At 35.0% G+C, this 17,679-nt stretch overlaps 1 protein-coding gene across 1 annotated transcript in view; it reads right to left on the reverse strand.

Moving 5' to 3' along the window:
- Positions 1-17,679, reverse strand: part of STT3B (STT3 oligosaccharyltransferase complex catalytic subunit B) — a 51,815-nt gene that overhangs the window by 16,712 nt on the left and 17,424 nt on the right. The window contains exons 2-5 of the mRNA XM_086850570.1: positions 11,823-11,931; positions 9,783-10,070; positions 8,060-8,125; positions 4,346-4,445 (exon numbers count right to left, since the gene is read on the reverse strand). Coding sequence (XP_086706696.1) covers positions 4,346-4,445; positions 8,060-8,125; positions 9,783-10,070; positions 11,823-11,931 — 563 coding nt within the window. The remainder of the gene's footprint in view (positions 1-4,345; positions 4,446-8,059; positions 8,126-9,782; positions 10,071-11,822; positions 11,932-17,679) is intronic.

The raw sequence follows: 17,679 nt of genomic DNA on the forward strand, positions 1-17,679 counted from the left end.
CAGAATGGCACTATGCTAAATATTTCAGTCATCCTAATTATTTTTTTTTCTTTCTTTGATAAAAAAAAAAGCTGTCTATTGCAACTAATTTTAGTGGATGTAGCAGAGTAATGTTCTTTCTAATTGCACTGTTTTTTCTCCTCCTTGGAAAATAAGCCATTTATCTAAGATTCTCCAGCTTGAAAAAAGTTCTCTTCCCATCCTGTTTTGAGAGTCATGGATGTGGAAAGAGCTCTCAAATAACAAGTGACATAGGAAGCTTTCTACATGAGGAGAAACTGAATGGACCAGACCTCAAAAAAGCAAAACATGTAAGAGTCCACTACTTCTTTAGAAGATGCAAACAGGCATCATTGTTCTTTATTTAACACAAGAGCAGAGGGAATGCAAGAAACAGAACAATACAATTAAAAATTAATATTAAGCATATGTATTGATACGTATCAATCCTTGGGATTTATAACCCCCCTAGAAAATAGAGGCCAAAAGCATCATTAATATTAATATTAACATTATTATTGAGTTCCTATTGCACATACATTAACCTTCATATACTTTATTTTGAAAGGAGTTTTGGTCCTCAATATTACAGGGTGAAGAAGAGATGGAAGAGAAAGATAAAAATATCAAATCGGAAAAGCCATGAGACTGATTACATTTGAAGTACCCAGCCAACCAGTCCAAATGAAGTTCTGTTCTTTCAGTGGCAAACAGCAATAATCCACCTGTCAGATTTTTTAACTTCTACAAATCCTATACTATTATCTGGCTATAGATAGCCTGGATCTTATGAAGAGATCCCTCTTCTCTTAGAGTCCCTTTACTAACCTCCAGGAGATCAGGAGGATTCTGGGGAGTGCATCATTGAGCTGTGGTGTCATTTCCATAGCACCTATGTGGTCTCATGGAGGGATTATACTCCCAGGGCACTGAGTTCCAAACCAGTCAGAAGTGACAGGGATGATATTTCCAAGCATTTGGTCTATTCTTTCAAGCACTTATATCACACAGCTTGGCCTAGCTACTCATCTATGCCCTCTTAAGTCACTGAAATGCATTTTTCCTGTAGCAAGCTTAATTTTTGAAGAATTCACTACAACATAAATCATTTACTGTACCAAGCAACCGTTACAACACTGCCATCCTGTGGAAGTTCAATGATTGGCATAAATCACTACATTTCACATTTGTTATACTACTGTAAATCATCATTTTTAAGCCCAATCCTGCAACTGCTAAACTTGCTATGTGCACTGCCCACCCCCACCCCAATCCCTTACTTCCACTTCTCTCAAAAAGCTACATACTGCCTGGTTCTGAAAATATTTTTAAAAAGGGTAATTTACACAACATGACAATTCTTCCAGGAATGTAGAAACATCAAGATGATATATCATCACAAACTTTTCATGTTCCTTTATATTCTACAGTTTGCACAGTCTTTGCAAAAACAAGAAGTTAATTTTGATTCCTGCATGCTGTTCTTATGGTTGTAACTTTGACCAACTCCAGAACAAAACCATTCTGACCTACTGTGAATAAAGTCCTTTTTAAAAGAATTTAATTTGCAGTACACCACACAAACACAAGAAAGACCTGCTGGAAAGCTTCTCCAGAGAGTATAATCGTATCATTGGCCACATATTTTCAATTAATGGATTACAATCACCAGAAATAAACACTCAACCTGAAATTTTAGACTACTGAAGCAGTTGATATAAATATATGCCTGTTCACTGTTTGAATGATAAAATCCAAGACATATAACAAGGAATTACTGAAATGAAGTTTTAAATTCTGGAAGATCCTCAAGTGTTTTATTAATATCCTGATAATTATACAAAACCTAAAAAGATGTTATGAAAAACTATAAAATTGAAGTGTGCAAGCATAACAGAAATATATACCCTTCCAAGTGTAAAACCATTTATTTTTAAAACACATGAGAAACTAAAGAGAGACTATAATAATAGAAAATAGTATCAATGGTTTCTGTATCTGAATAAAGAGGTTTTCACCTCTCTGCTAATACACTGGAATTAGCTTGTTCATAATGATTAAACTAGAGGATCTGAATGAAAGGCACTGACCAATGTGAAGATGAAAAAATAAAAACACAGTTTGAGCTTTCAAATGGAGGCAGCATCATCACTATTGATGCCAAATCGGTCAGAAGTTATCTGGCTAATAAAGTCATCTGCCTTCCAGCCCTAAAATATTTTAAAATTGGCAAACCCTTCACATTCTGAAAATTTTTACTCATTACATGATTCTGAATTACATTCCCAGATATATCAATCATGCTCCATTCTTTGGTGTATGAACACTCTTATGAGAAATATATACCAGGAAACCACCAGTATTTTAAAATAATTTGGTTCTACCAAATACTGTTCTCTACCTTTGTTATGTTGGATTAAATTTAACAGCCTTTATAAAATGGCTCATGCTAACTTGAAATAAATTTAAACAACTGATCTAGAGATTAAAACCCTCAAAATTCTCCATGATAGTAAAACAAATGTAGATTTTACTAGCAGTTGTCAGCTAACAATATTTTTCGAAAGTTTTAGCTGCTTGTGGGTAGTTTAAGAATTATGAGACTGCTGCAGACACAGTAGCAGTTGCAACAGAAACTCCCAAAATATCTTTATTCTCCCTGCTTCAAGGAGCTTTTGTAAACTCTTCTCCCTATCTGAATAGTTTGGAGGTGAAGCACCCTTGAATTTCCTCTCAGAAGTGCTTGAACATTCTTACCTGTTTTACAAAAACATCCTGTTAAATAAACCTAAAAATGACACAGTAATGTGAGATGTACAGACTTCTCTAGGGCTTCCTATGAAAGCTTAAATTGAGACAGCAGTTGCAATGAAACAGCAGAGCAGTGATCACATTTTCATTCTGACAACTCCATGGCAGCACATATCCCTCACTGCTGAAGGGCAATAACATCTCAAAACACTGTAGCTATTTGCAAAACAAACATCTGCCAGACCCTTTAATTCCTATGAACATGCAGTACTATTTTCCCCACATGAGTTCAAAGACTAGTTCATTTAAAGCTGAAAAAGTAGGAGCACTTATTCTTTATTGTTTCTGGCCACCATATTGCTTCAGGATTTTATAATTAGTTGATTTCATTTTCTCTTGCCTAATTCACAGAAATCAGAAAATGAAAATATTCAATGAAACAATTTTAAACGGGAACAAGATAAATTACTTTCCCCTTAAGTTAGGAAGAGGTAGTTAATGAAGAAGTTAAGTAATATTAACATTAAAAATTAAAGATGGGTTAGAGCTTTTTCTTTCTCTCTTCTTAAAATTTTAATGAATTTCCAATTCTCAATTACATAGGGTAACAAAGGAGTATGGAAACAATACTTATAGTTTTGATAACAAAAATTCAAAACTGCACTTCAGTAAATTGAGCAATTATTGAACACACAATAATTTCTCTAGCAGGGAATAGAAAAAAGCATTAAAATAATTAAAAATACAAAGATAAAACAGTATTAAAATGAGGAATGAAAATATATTTACAAATATGAAACACCTTGTGATTACGCTTCAGTTCACGTTATGTTCTCCACCTACCTATGGTAAAGGTAAATGAAAAATGTCCCAGCTAACTTCTAAATCTCTGAATACCTGTATTGCTTACTAATTATTCCATTCACATGCCTACATCATGGCCAACTGATTTTATTGGTAAAGTGTCAGTAAAACCAGTTTACACAGTATTTAAATGTCAGGCAAATCAATAAAAAAGTTAGGCTCCCAGGATCCCTATTCACACATTCCTGAAACTGGAAGAAAGGTGGACCAATTAATCCAATAAAATTTTAAGGATTCCCATCGAGTGGACCGACTCTTACAGTGCACACATTGTCTCAGTCATCTAAAACTTACATGGCTGCTTAAAATTTCCTGTGTCTTTATCTAACATGTTTGCATAATCTCTGCTATATGACTTTTAAAAACATCAATTGTTTTATATACTTGGAAAAGAAAAAAATATAAAATATTATTAAAGGCACACATGTAATGTAGATTTAAAATATATTAACAGGGTTCTTTTAGATCCAACCACCCATTTTTTTCCATGCACTAGAAAGGAGAAAACTAATTAGCAGCTACATATACAAAATTTTGGAAGTGTGAGTATGTTTCAACTCCTTATTTCCATCTTGTAGAAAATAACTGACCATAATCAGAACTCATATTAAAACAGCTCAATCTGATATGCAATTACTTAACACCCACTTGATACAAAACACATCAGTACAATAATTTTGTATCTCATGTTTAAGTATTTGAGAATGACTTTGCAATGAACAGAACTTACCAATGTAGACCCTCCTGCTGTATCTCTGCATCAGCAACAGAACAAACACATGCAGTGGAATAAGGTTGATGATGAAAACATAACCACCCCATGCAGAGACCTATGACAAAGGGAACAGAAAATTAGATCTGAAAACATCTGCAAATTCTTAGGACAGCCCATGCTGGATTTATACATCTTGATGATCTAACAAGAAAACACAAAGCTCATCTACACAAGCAGTCAGAACTACTACTAATATCAGAATCCTTCTCAATATATATTATGTAAGAAAAACCACAACAAAGCCCATATATCAGAGGTATTTGAAATGGGCTGATGGATTTCCTAGGCTACCCTTCCTGGATCTCCTCCTTCCAAGCTCATCTGGTCATACTGGCAAACAAGAATGTGATGCTGGAGGCTTCCCAATGGTGAAGGCTGCAACACAAGGCAGTGGTAGGATCTCTAGGGCCATGAGTTGGACTTTGATGATCTTTATGGGTCCCTTCCAATTCAGGATATTCTGTGATCTCATGTAGGATCCAAAACTTTCTTTCAACAAATTCAGCACCATGCACTTTTTGCAGAGGACAGGGAACATTATCTCCAGGTAGAAAGGGGAAAGGGAGCAAGGTACACCTCCAGGAGCAGAACTCCAGGACTAGAGCAGCCAACGCAGGTTGCAGTGTAAGGAAATAAACAAAAGAAAGAATATGGATGTACATGAAAGCAGGACTGAGCACTGTGGAATACTATACAACAACACTATAGACATTGCAAACCTGTGGCAACAAGAGTAGCTGAAAAGGAGTGCTATAGTGTACTTAAAACTGAAACACTACAGTGTTATTAACAGATCACTGATTGCTGGTTTAGGTAGGGACTTAATGAGCTATGATTACAACGTGTTATCTAAATATCTAACATATTTAGAAGGGCTCATATTGACTAGACAATCCGTATTTTGACATGTCCTCTTGTCAAATTACAGTCTAGACTTCTCCCATAAGCACCATGCCTACCCTAGATCTTCATTTTTAGCATGCAATAGCTAATGTGGTTTTCACTTTAATTGTACTTTAGGGTTTAGATTCATGCAGCTATTTTTAAAGCCCTAGAATCCAAAAAGAAACCCAAATTACTATGTTCTATAGAAAAGATTCTAAAAAACCCATGAGGCCAAGTATTACTGTCTTTTGACACTAATACTACAAACCCCAGCATTTCAAAATTTATGGTAAGCAATTCAGACAATAAGAAACAAGTAAAATAAAATAATCTAAGTTTTCTAGTAACTTATTTCAGATTATCAAAATCCTATTGCTTAACCACTTGTATGAAGTATCATGGTTTATACAGGTAAGTTTCTTTAATGGGAGAAAACACTTTATGAAGACAGGTAAGATAGAATATCTGAGTTCAAACATGCAAATGGGACACTGTCAAATTCAGGGAAAGGTTTGACTGAAGGAGGTCCCAGTCTGCATGGACCAGGGACCTGCATTCCTAATTATCAAAATATGAACCCAAATCTAAGCACTGAAAATTATACCAAAGATGCACTTTGGAACTTTTCAAACAGAACTGAGGCATCCTCACAGATTGGCAAAAAGAGCATGTCTCCACTCTTACTCCTACAGGTTTGCTTCAATGTAAAGTTTTCTTTTATTTTACCTCCCTGTCATGAAAAGCTGTATGAAGCAGAAGCTGATGAAGTAAAATAAAAGTAAAAATACAATTCCCAGGAGAAAACACCCTTCTCTATATTGAATGCAATGCAAGGTTATGAGTCAAATTACCAGTGAGTTAGGTATATATTATAAGGCAGATTTAGTTATCAGGAAAGATTTGTTAGTTAATGCAATATCCATTCACCTTTCAAGCTGTTCTCCAAACTTCCCTTTCAAGGACTGACTCTTACTATCTCAAAATTGTGATTTAACTTCCAACTTACACTGAAAACAACTAATTACATCAGAGAAAGACAAATTATTACAAATGTAACAAATAGTACAATTATGCTTTGTCCTAAAAATCTACTCAAGCAAAATATCTAGAAGGGCAATTCCACAAAATTCTTTCCAAAAGGGAAATACAATGTAGGGAAAGCGATCACCTATGTGGGATGAAGTAGGTACAAGCAATAAAATTCTACCATCTAATCTCTGAGATTTGAAGCTAGACTACAGATGAATCTGAATCTTTCATGAGCTGATACAGTTTGAAAGGAAAATAACATCACCCCCCATTTACATTCAAGGATTGACTGCCGTGACAACATTGAGTCTTAAGTTCTGATACCATGAGCACACACAATCACATATTCTCACATAAAATCCCACACACCATGATGGTAAGAACCTGTTATTGTGTGACATTTTAGCAGTAAAACTGTACAAGTATTGTATTTGTTAACTATATGTTTATGAAGGCACCTTTAGAGAATCTTACCAATAAACTGGTACAAAGTAATAAAATACTGTGTTATATAAATTCAAAAACTTACTTGCAGCTTTTGTACTGCACTTAAACATCTACCAAAGCTATAGGACCTTATCACTATAATGCTATATAAACAGCCATGCTGTGTATAAAGTAGTGGCCCTCTATTAAGCACTGTGGCAAAAAGGAGGAGAAATGGAATGAAATAAATGTACTCCTAACAAGAAATAGCTATCTTAGCCTCTCTGGTTGCAAACACGAGGCTATTATTTCCTATATTAACTGCAAAAGTCTCCCAGGAAACCAAATGGACATTAAAGCTAGAGAAAACCTACACAGCATCCAGACAACCTTTGAATTAACCTTAAGGCACATAAACCAATCCAGAACTTCCTCGTTCTTGCAAACCTAGTTAGTTACCTGATGGTAGAAAAGCAGTTATTTGAGATCTCAGTCTTAACTGTCACCAAGCAATTAGCCTGGCTGTCCCACCACTGACTACTTTGAGGATAATTTGTTTTTCATACAGCCACAGAATGTTTATCAGTTCGGGGAAAAAAAAGATGCTTGATTCAAACAGGACAATTCTTCAAGTCTAAGGTTCCAGAAGATGGAGGGGGAAAACCAATTCCCTCAATTTCTCTATTACTTTTATCTCCTCATTTTTACTACTGTTTTTCCCTCTGTTAGCCCTTAGGAAAATCTCTGCAATAGTCTCCATTTTCATAGATCACGAATGAAAAAGGCATTTATGATCATTTATTATGACACTGAAGTCATTCATCAGTTCTGGTAGTAAGCTTCACTATATGTCATAATTATACCCATAGAAATAGCTTTCAAAATTATAAAAATATAATTTTGTCCTTACATTGTATATATTCTGATTATTACTGCATTTTAGTAATGACACACAGACACAAATATCAAAATTATACCTTAATTTGCCTGTACCCAAATAAAAATCCAACCAAATCAAAGCACCTATTCACAGCACAGGAAAAATTTGTAAGTAAAGTTTTTCAACTTATTTCAAAATATTTTTTCAAAATATTTCAATTTTATTCCAAAATTGCTTTAATCATGTTGATTTAAATACTTTACCTTTACATATCATGTTGTTTAGTCATATATTTAAGGTTTTAATATAAATACAAAGCAACAATTTTATATTACGGCTGCAAAAAGGATGAAAATATCCTTCTTCTCTTCTTTGTCAACATATGGATTATATAAATAACTCAAATAGTTTAGCTATTATATATATATATATACACACACAAGCCTTACCATGTAAAAGTAGGATAGACAGCAGCAGATTGTCCAAAAGACTGACCCAGTTTTCACAGACTTCACCTGGAAAAATAGCCAAGTATTTATGAATGACAAATCCTGGACAATACTCTAAAGTTTAATTCCAAAACAATTGTCAAGAGAACTTCTTTAGCCTGCATCAAGTTACATTCTATGCTTCTGAACTGACGTCCATAAAATCGTAACACAAATGCAATTCTTTCACACACAAAAGGAGGTTAGGTCTATTTCTCTAGCAAAAGCATACAATCCAACTCTCTGCCTTATGACCTGATGTAGAAAGGTAATTGCAATGTCTCTGTGCTACTTTCTCTGAGATGTCAGAGCACTGTAATTCCCAGTGAAGACCATCCATGCTTTAATTCATCTGGCATCCGACCCAACTCTGCCATTACAGACAAAAGAGCTATTCTGTAATTTCAAAAACTCACTTAAGAGGTTAATGAGACTACTACTAAAGATTTAGCAGGATCCAGAAACTGCCCAAGGACTATGAATTTGTCTGAAACTGATGGGGGTGACTGTGAGGGAGAACAGGAATCTAGAATGGACAATAAAAGAAGCTAAAAAGTTGTCAATAAAATGTATTTGATTCTACAAGAGTTCATGCAAACATCATTTAGTTAAATATGGATTCCATGGGAACAGGTAACTGCTATCATATCTCAGTTACTCTAAAGTAAGAACCTAGGTTGATTCTGTTATTATCAAACACAGCACACCTTCCCAGCTGCAGCTCATTCTAAAACCAGATTTTAAAAAACCTGCATTTAAGTAACACCAGTCACTCAGTCATGAAAAAAATGACTCTTCCATTATATTGCTACCAACTATATCCCAAGTTTGAAATGTTTTAAAGCCAAACCATTTGTGAATATGCATCTGCTTATGGAAACCAGAATGCTTGACAAAACTATGGAGAACATTCTAGTGACTATGTAGTTACATGGAGTCACTCTAATGAAAGGTACACGCATTCCAGAACACACAAGAGACAGTACCCGACAGTGTCTGTGCTGAAGTAACAATATAGTTATGCTACTTTTGTTACTTCCAAAGTAGGTTCAACAATCCAGAAAAACTCCAGCTTCCCTAAACTACATCCTGCAAAACTACCTTACAGATGTAATTCTACACAGATTAAGGAGAAGCTGACATGTTGCTTTAGTAAGCAGGCAAATGAAAAGACGTAAGACTTTTTTTTTAACACACAAGTAACACTAATATATGACTCCAGACAGCTTTGCCTATTTAATTTGGATACTTAATTTAAAGCCCAGACCCTCCATACAGTCAAAAGTATTTCTAGAAGACAATTCAAAGCTTCATATTCAGAGCCTACTGCTTTTCACCAGCTATATAAGGAGGCTAACATTTGATGCACACAATACTAATACCTCCAAACCAAAAAACAAACAACCCCTCTGTTTGCTTTAAATTTATAGACTGATCATTTTTATTACTACTACAGGACACACATACTTCAGTGGAACTGTGCTTTTACACAGCAAACTGAAGAGAATGATTATGGAGTGGTTCAGATCATGCGACTTCTCAATTCTTGCCTAATCAAGAGCCAAGGGGAAGAGGAATGAGAGGGAGGAAAATAAGAATTCAATGGATTCTAAGAAAATCACTCATTTGGTTGGAGGAGGACCCAAAAAACCTTTCCAAAGCAAAAGACTCAGCAATTACTTACCCATAAATAGTATGTGAACTGCAGTGCAAAAATAGCTATGCCTTCATTGTCAAATGATCCTGCTACTGATCGGGATATGTAACCTGGAACTATGGCAATAAAACAGGCAGCTAAAAGCCCTGCCCCCTGGTTCCACAGTTCTCTGGTGAGCAGGAAAGTAGAAATAGCTGTAAGGCCGCTGAAAACTGGTGCTAGAAACACACATACATCTCTTATATGGACTGTCACATTAAGCATATTTAAAATCCAATGTATAAGGCCTGCTGTCACCATCAGTCCTGGGTATACCTACATGGAGATAAAAAACAAAACAAACCAAAACACTAGGTTATTACAGAAAACTATCATGGTAGGCTTGTTTAATAGAACTTGCAATGAAACAATAATTTTTAAGCTGATATAAGCAGTATTAGCATAAGCTAATAGAATTATTTTTGTATTACTTTAATCATGTTTTGACAACACAACTGAATACCCTAGTCTCCTTTAATTTTATCCAAATGCTAACAATAACATATAATCTACTTCATAAATGAACAAGCAGCATACAGATAATATCCCATCTTGCTTGACCATTTATCATATAATGAAAATAATTCATCTTTAAGGTATGGAAGCACAAATCAAAATCTGCATGAGATTTTCAGGCCACCTATCAGTTTAAAGGAAAAAAAAACACAAACAAAAAACCAAAATCCTAAGACATCAAGAAGAAACCCAAAATTTCCCAGTGATATCCATTCTCTTCTAAAATACACCATGCTATTCTTTTACTTCTTGGTAACAATGGGGAAAGAAAATGTGCTTCAACAAGATTTAATTTTTTGAAATTGAAAAGTTGATGGCCTGTCGATTGAGTACTATATTTTTGCTAGGTATCTACAGACAACTTTGGATATGAAGGATTAAAACAAAGTCCTGTAAAATTGAATTAAGATGTGCTCCAGGAAAGGTAGCACAGGCTTACTTACACAAATCTATTGAATCTACCATAGAACAGTGGAGAACTTTAGAATATTCTTAATAGGAATTCTACCCTCCCACATTTATCAACATTAGAAAAATCAATACAACCTAGAAAAGTTAATATGTACTTCACCTGCCTTAGTTTCTTTCAAAAACTAAGAAGGGCATTGTACTAAATTAAATTAACAGAGGACTGAACATTCCCCTGCATATACTTCAGTTCTTTTCCTAAGAGGTTTTATTTTGTTTGAGACAGGTATGGAAAACATGCACTTACATGCTGCATAAAGAGTGTGCAGTATCTCTAAGGTACTAAAACAAATTGTGATCTAACTGCTACAAAAAACTTGTAAATGCCTTTAAGTGGTATGTACGATCATTAAAAAGCTTTAATGAACTTTCACACATTAAGAAACATATGACTGCATCACTTAGTGTTACTAAAGCTATTCCAATGAATTATTTTTGCATTCTGATTTGATAATATTGGTTTGTACACCTTTATTGTCTCATTGCTTGCATTGATATCAATCTTAACTAGTCCTAATGCTTCATACAGATGTCACACTGATCTAATTTCACAAGGTCTTCTCCCAGTGAAATCCTAACTTTTTTCCATACATACATGAAGTCTACTCAGCATACATCATTGGATTAAAACTTGTACCTTAAGAGATTTAGGTAATGAGTTTAAAAAACACTTTTTAAAAAAAAATGCTTTTCTTTTTTTGATTTCATATACAAAATTGCAGGATTCATAATACCCTTATTTGTTACTATTAGAATTTCATATGCAAGAAGATCCATATTCTTTGGTCACAATGTGCTACTGGATAAAGACTAAGGCATGTTGATTTAGTTTCTGCAACTAAAAATTAAAAACATCTCAATATTCCCTCTGCAGCAATTTGACAATTAAAAGCATATTTTATTAAGATTCTCCTTTTATCAATGTCAAATTTGTATTGAAAGTTCAAAAACACTTCCTGAAAAGCCATCTTCCTGAAAAGCCATCATTATTTTTTACTTATTAAATTGATTTTATTTTAATAAATGTATTATTACAATACTTACAGTTCCACCTACTATTCTTCCTAGTGGATACCATGCTCTTTCATCAAACCAATTTAAAAATTCATAAAACCCATGAGATGCAAGATGATGTGTTGATCTATAGTTAAACCTAGAAAGAAACAGAAGAAGGATAAGATAAAAATCAAGAACTTTAGCATCTCATTTACTATATAAGTACAGTGGTCCTCTCTAAATCTGCAGAGTTTTAAAGTAAATTAGTAAGTTCTCAGATACTAACAACTATAGTCTCTTCACTTCTACAGCCAGTGCATATACCAGACGACAGCTGATAGTTTTTAGTGAGTTCATTTCTATGTGTAAGCATTAAAAGACTTTCTTTCACTCAGATAAACATTGGTTATTTTTTTTTATTCCTTTCTAAAACTACTCATTTTCAAATAGTCTATCACATGCAGTCAATGCAAGACTTCCATTCTCAGACAGGATAGCTACATGCTACATTTGCTGCTACCCTACTTCATGTAAAATTGACAGGTGACTCATTCAATAGCAGGCAACAAGAATCAGTCTGTTTGTTCACACTACCAAACTAATGGGCTTCTTTCAATCAGTAAGAATTTACACAATGTAGAACCTCTGTAGATGAAGTTTCATCTTCAAAGTTTGTACATTCTCTGCTGCAGAGAATTTCTTGTACAACAAAAGATCTCTCATGCATACCCTTCAGCTCAGTCTTCCACACTGTATAAAAACCATTAAAAAACATCAACAGACTGCTATTAAGGCATTCATCTTCTACCCTCCTGGCACAAAGTATCTCAAACATCTGATAACAAAACTTTTTAACTATTAAAATGTCCATTAGGTTCTTGAAATTAGGTATCAGGCTGCAAGAAGCGCTACAGTGCATGTTATCCTAAAACAGCAACTTCCGTGATCGTTCGTTCAAAGGCCAGGCTAAAAAGGCTACAGATATTGAGAATGTGAAGCTTTGTACAGAAAGTTTAGGCAGAGAAAATCCTAGGTGAACACAGCTTCTGAAACAAGCAATATTAACAAAGCCTTAAATTCTAATTGAATTTCAGTTAACTATGTGAAACTCATTAGTTAAAGAAATATTAAAGATTTTATTCATTAGTTAAGTAGAAGTTCAGATGACTAAATTGAATACTGAAACAGACAGAAGGTTAGATGGGAAAACCATCAGGAAAGACTTCCAAAGACATTGCTAGAATTCAAGCCTAGAGAAGTTTGTGTGTGCTTTTATCTACTTCATGGAAGTATCACCTTACATCAGAAATATGCATCCCTTCTAACAAAAATTGTTAAACTAAATAAAATTCTTTTGCATATCTAGGATTCCCAAAATATCACAGGTTTACTTTGAACCAATTCATTTCCACAGAATAAAGCTAAGGTCATTTAGGACTGCAAACCCCATCAAGTTCCTAATTGTTTAATCAGTACAAGTAATATCTGAAATAAAGCTATATTGAGGTCACGAACAGATTTCTTCATCTACACAGAAGAAGAACAAAAATAACTGAAATTCAGGTTCAGATGTCAGCAAATTTGCATGTTTCAAGTGTCTGACCTATCACAGAATCAATCAAATGATATTAAAAATAAGTAAATAACAAAGAGCGAAGTACTTTCAGGAACACGCTCTTACATCTGTTAAATGAGCAGTTATATAGGATACATTAACTGATAAAACTGTGGCCTTTCAAAAGTCATTAGTCATGTTTATATAAGAAAATTCACACGAACATCAGTCATTCTGACCTAGAAATCTTTGATTCAAACAGCAATGTGACATTGGCTTTTAATAAGCCTACAACTATTCCCATTTGACTGGATTTCTAAATATTAATTAATTCTCCAGTTCTGAACTGTCAACTCTAATGTGATTTCTGAAATGCTGTACCTGTAAAATTAGCCTCTTATCTTAGTATAGCAAGGTCTGTTGTTAATTTGTTTAGTGCCAAGTTCCTGCAGTATGGTATATAACAAACCAGGAGCTTCATATTGCACAGGACATGTAGAATCCATCCAGCTACAGACTTGACTGAAAACACTGAAAACCCACCCAGTACTGTTATCCTAGAACTTTAAAAAGGGAACAAGAACGATGTTTACTAACATGGATTACTTTCTGATTTTTAAATCATAACTTAAACTCACAGAGGCTACAAAAGTATGACTGATGTTTACTTTTACAGCATCAAAAGATTAGTTAAACAAATGAAATAGGCAAGAAGAATACATATTGACATTCTCCTCGTGTTTCCAAATAGCAAAGCTTCATAACTGACTTCAGAAGGATGTGAACAATTGTCTTGAGCTTTGGCAGCATCCCATTAAGTCTTTAATAAGAATGAATTACCACTCAAAATTGAAATGCAATGTAACAGCATTTTACTTCTACCACTTCAGAGGTAAGAATTTAATCTTCCCTTCTAATATACTCTTAGACAGACACAAATATATTAGCCCTTCTTTCAAAAAGTTTTTTTTTTTGCCACAAATGAAAACATGCAGTGAGAGTTGGGCATGTCTTTACAGCAGAAATCACTGGCAATACTAAAGGTACATTTGTTTTTCACTGTGAAAACACCTGTGAGAAAAAGAAACAACCTTCTAGACACAAAAACAACAAAAAAAATTAGAAGCTTAATTTGGCACCTCACTTTTGACTTAAAAAAAGTGCCCATCTCACCTCCCACTAGATTATCTGCAAACAAAAGTATGTTAAAATGTCAGCATAAACATGCACACACATCAGGAAAAGGTTGCTGTGATACTGCTGGCTTCAGGCATGGACAAACTGGCAGCAATGGGCACCAGACAAAAGTGTAATTTGGCAATCATATGGTGATGCCAGTATTATGCTCTGGTATCACTTAGCCCTTCACGGCACTTTTCTCCTTTAGGGATGAGCCTGAACCTTGTGAAAATGTTTCCCTTTAAGCTAGAATGGAAATCGCTGCTAACAAACAGCAAGCATCAGAACCAGTCACACCTTTTTACTATCTTGGTACTTCTCAAACTGTGCTTGAAATGCAGCACGGTGGTATTGTATTCCTACTGCAATGCTATCACAGTACCTGCAGCTATGTATAGGTTTCACAGGGCTGCAAAACAGCCCTGGAAAGTATTAGAAAAAACTGCCACCTTTGCCTACACCTGCATCTGGGATATTCAGCGGCTGCAGCTGAGGGAGGAATCAGAATGGAGGCAAGAACAGCCAGTGCTGGGTAAGGGTTGCATGTCTGGTTTGGGGGTCACTGCCTGCCCCAGTTCTTCCATTTGCAGCAGCAGCAAGAAGAGGTGACATTTAGGGTTTTTATCCAGCCCTCCTTCTGACCTACTCCATCTAATCCAAGGAGACACTGGAACTGAAGTACACGGCTGGTCACACTGACTAAACAGTATGCAGCACAAACCAGAGCAAAGGACAGGATCCCTTTTCTGCCACCCTCAACCCTCACATCCATCTGATCTTGAGGTATGGAAATAGATTATCCATTTCCCAAGGTTCCACCTCATCCTCCCTCACCCCCTTGAGGCAAGTCGATTTGAAACAGAACTGAGAAGAATAAAGAACAAAATTATGTGAAGCACATGTTAATTAAATACATAGCTAGAAAAACTGAGTTAAATATTCAAGTTCTCAGTCCATGCTGTGAAGAAGATACACACATGCTAATATTCAGCTAAGGGCCTAACACCAGGAAGCATTGACTTATTTTAGTTGATGTTACAGGAGGGAAAGTGATGCTCTGCTGTTCTCCTTGCCTCTTTCTGTCATATCTGTAGTTTGAACTATCTCCTCCTCCAAGCTCAGCTTTAAAGGAATAAGCAATCCTAAGTCTTTGTACATTTCATAATTCAAAGTCCCTACCACCAAAGTAGGCTGGTATTGTAGTTTGAATCTTTGGGGGGAATGCTCTAATGATTACCTAAGTGCTCTTATGTATGGTGCCATTAATTTTGTGGCACTGTTGGAGATACCTACATTACAGCTGGTTCAGCAGACAACTGGAGATAAGTTAATAGAAATACTGTTCTCATTTCATATATTTTAACATACAGACTATAAGTGCCAACAGCAAAATAACTGAAACAGAGGCACAATCTTTTTTTTTAGTAGCAACACTAATTTAGAAAGCTTAACTAGGCAACTTGCAAAGCAAAGCCTGTGAAGTTTTCACTTATATATTATGCACTGTTAATACATAATCTTAACTATCTGTTCATGCTTAGGTTTGATTTTTACTCCTTGCTATGAACTGTCTTTTTGATGACACAAGGCAATACTGTAGGATGATTACTTAATGCTAGTCACAGCAATCACTCTCTATCCAGGAGCCACAGAATTCTTCAGCACTTCACAGCAACAATTACTGCTATATTTATAAGGAGACATCTTTGACGTTCCTAGGTTTAGTATTTCCTTGACAAAGTACTATTTAAGGTGAGTATTAAAATAAAATTCAGCCTACTGAGAAATAAGAACATATAGAAAAGAACAGCACACATACAGCAGTGCAGTTACTTCATCCAGATCTTAACAACACTTAAGGCAAATTACACTGACAGCAATGGAACTCATTTGACCCTTCCATTCCAACAGAGTGCAAGATCAGTGTGCTGCTTCTTGTTGGAATGGTGACTGCCTAAATCCCAGTCAATTTCATGCTATTATTGCCCCATCATCTAGACTTTTTATCCAGCATTTTACAGCCATCTGAGAATATGTAATCTCCTTACAAGCAGAATCTGTTGAAAATTTTCTAAGCCTTCAATTATAAAGGCTTCTGTGCTCTAAAAGTCTTCAGCTGCAGATGCACAAAATTTTCACATCTGCAAATTCACAAAAATGACAAGATACAAACTGTGAACATTACAAGCTATCTGAGTAATTCTAGGAGTCAGTTTTTAATGCAAATGTAGATTACAGAATCAATTCGGCCATACAGAATCTAATTAGAGATGGCAAGTCTAGATTCTTGAAAAAGATAGCTGCAGATTGACTCCATATCCAACATATTCTTTGCATCCAGAGGAAAAATATATTCAGCAACACTTTATAGAAAATCTAATGAGAAACTTCAGTAACTTCCATTGAAACAAAAAACATATATACAGTATTCCAAATTAAATTTTAGAACACCTGGTTGCCCACAGACTATACTACAAGCAGAACATCCTGCAAGTCTCATTCTGAGCTCTGTATCTGCAAATGAGCAATTAACACAATGAGTTCTTTAAACAAGAACAAAGGTTTTAAACAAAAGTTTTTAAAATGGAAGTGTAGCACCCATCAATCACATAATGAATTCAAGGCACTAAGGAAGTCTTTCTCACCAGGAAAATTTTTACTTCTGTTGCATTTATAACCTTGGTAAGTATGTATGGACATTTAAGCCATTTTCAAATAATCAAGATTAGAATTTTGGAGCAGCTACACCTACAGGCAAAAGTACTTATGACACATAAAGAACCTTTCCTAGTGCCCACAACCCAAACCTAGAGGTGTTAAGACTTCACTGTAAGACTGGTGAAAACATACACCAAGCTCTACCTCTCATGTGTAAGAACTCATGCAATAAATAGACAATGGTCCTCTGTTTACCTGGGCTAAAACTGACATAACTGCAAAATGGAAGAACAACCAGGCAATTTTATTTCAGAAAAAAATCTCACATTCCTTTCTTTTTAACTTGCATTCATGTCAGTGGAATGGTTTTATAAGGTCCTAAGTCTAATACATACACTGTATGATTTATCCCTAATTAGCACATTTATATATATTTTAAGTCCTTATGCAACCACAAATCTTTTTTTTTTTCTGGAATTTCTCTGGATACACACCTACCATGGTTTTATGTAG

The sequence above is a fragment of the Cyanistes caeruleus genome, chromosome 1 (assembly GCF_971803275.1).
Source record: "Cyanistes caeruleus chromosome 1, bCyaCae1.hap1.1, whole genome shotgun sequence".
Lineage (NCBI taxonomy): Eukaryota > Metazoa > Chordata > Aves > Passeriformes > Paridae > Cyanistes > Cyanistes caeruleus.